Source organism: Haplochromis burtoni, unplaced genomic scaffold (genome assembly GCF_018398535.1).
Source record: "Haplochromis burtoni strain Fernald_Lab_line unplaced genomic scaffold, NCSU_Asbu1 Contig_450, whole genome shotgun sequence".
Taxonomy (NCBI): domain Eukaryota; kingdom Metazoa; phylum Chordata; class Actinopteri; order Cichliformes; family Cichlidae; genus Haplochromis; species Haplochromis burtoni.
The window spans coordinates 437,895-439,548 of NW_024582811.1; the positions used below are offsets into that span (position 1 = coordinate 437,895).

The 1,654-nt window shown below is 40.1% G+C and overlaps 1 protein-coding gene across 1 annotated transcript in view; it reads left to right on the plus strand.

The window, feature by feature from the left end:
* The window catches only part of lrrk1 (leucine-rich repeat kinase 1), a gene marked incomplete at its 3' end in the record, with an annotated part of 56,793 nt that overhangs the window by 21,822 nt on the left and 33,317 nt on the right, over window positions 1-1,654 (plus strand). Inside the window, 2 exon segments of the mRNA XM_005945724.3 lie at window positions 164-390; window positions 743-870. Of these exon segments, the coding sequence (XP_005945786.2) occupies window positions 164-390; window positions 743-870 (355 nt within the window).

Sequence of the window (1,654 nt, forward strand, 5' to 3'; positions counted from 1 at the left end):
GTCCAAGCGTTCTGTTTTTTTAGGGTTAACATAATTAAAGCCCTAATAAATTATTAACTATTTTCAGAATATGTGACCATTAAGAGTTGTGAGAGGTAGCTCTGAATGCATCTGTGTTCTTCACAGTCTAGTAAAACATTGCCCTGTGTGTGTCTGTGTGTAGGTTGTCAGTGTGTGTTGGCGTGGTCTTCAGCTGCCTTGGTTGGAGCTGGATTGGTTCATGGATGTCTCTGCGCGTATCACCCAGCTGGACCTGTCATCTAACTGCCTGTCTTCTCTGCCCTCCGTGGTGCCCTGGGGTCTCATCAGTCTGAGGACTTTGGATCTTTCTAACAATGAACTTCAGGAGCTTCCTTTAGCAAACAACTCCCAGGAAGTCATCTGCTCCAGGTACATGAGGACACAGTCCTGGAACGCCTCCATTGGGAATTTGTCGATTTACTTTAAAAATTAGCAAAGGAAAGTCATTCACACGCTAATAATTTTGTGTGTGTTGCCCTTTTCTTGTCTTGGTCTTTGTCTTGCCACTGAACTTTGCCTTGTTCACAATCAGGTAAATTACCTTTCTTCCCAGTGCTTGGTATGAATTTTCTTAGCTCTTCTTGACCGTGTCTACAAGCCTAAAGGCACAGAGTTGCTGCCATGTGATTGGCTATCCTGATAATCTATACTTAATTGATTTATAGACAAATGTAATTGTAGGGTAGGGATAACCCTAACCTCCATTTTTCCTCTGCTTTAGTTTACAACAGGTGAATCTCTCTGAGAACCAGCTGAGCAGTTTGCCACCTGGACTTCTCCATCTCACTCGCATCCAGAAACTCTCTGCTGCCAAGAACCAGCTCACAGTTCTGTTTGACCTCCCTAAAAGTATGTTCCAACTTTTCTTCTATGTATGTACTGCTGTATGCACTTATGGACAGAGATATGCTAACCCTAACCATTTTTTTTTGCCTTAAATGGAACAACAGATATAGGTGAGATGACTGAAACAGTAAACGTATAAGTCAGCTACTGTGTAGACGAGGCGAGTCAGATTCTTTGTACTTGAAATAAAACTTGTGTGTAACCACATACATTTAGGGGTATGGAAATGAAAGAAAGAAAGAAAACATTAAGAAGTAAATAATAAATGTATTAAATAATAAATATACAACATTTGAAAAACAAAATAAACTTAATGAGAATAAGTCTTAAATGTATTGTTACTAGAGTCTTTGAGGTGGGGGGGTCAATGAAAGTTCAGATGTCTCCCAGCACTGACAGGGAGCGAGGGTAGCATGGATGCACTTGTTGTGTAAACATAATTTATTTCACAATTCATCTTTCAGGCTCATCATGTTTGATTTTAAGTCTTATTTTATTGCACTGAAACACCCGTGTAGTTTCATTTTGACTCTCCCCTTCTCACCTGGGTGTCACACAGTCTTTCCCACCTTGCATCCTGCAGAGAAGAGCAGGTGAAAGAACATCACAGATAAAGGAAAAAATGTTCAAATAAACAGATGAACATGTATGGAAGGAAATTTTTCTCAAAGGGGTCCAAATAAGGCTGGGCAACTGATTTGATTCCATTTTTACTCAGACAATCAGAAATATTCTAATTCAGATCATTGGTGAGACGTCATCAGAGGTGTAAACATCGCAGCAGAGG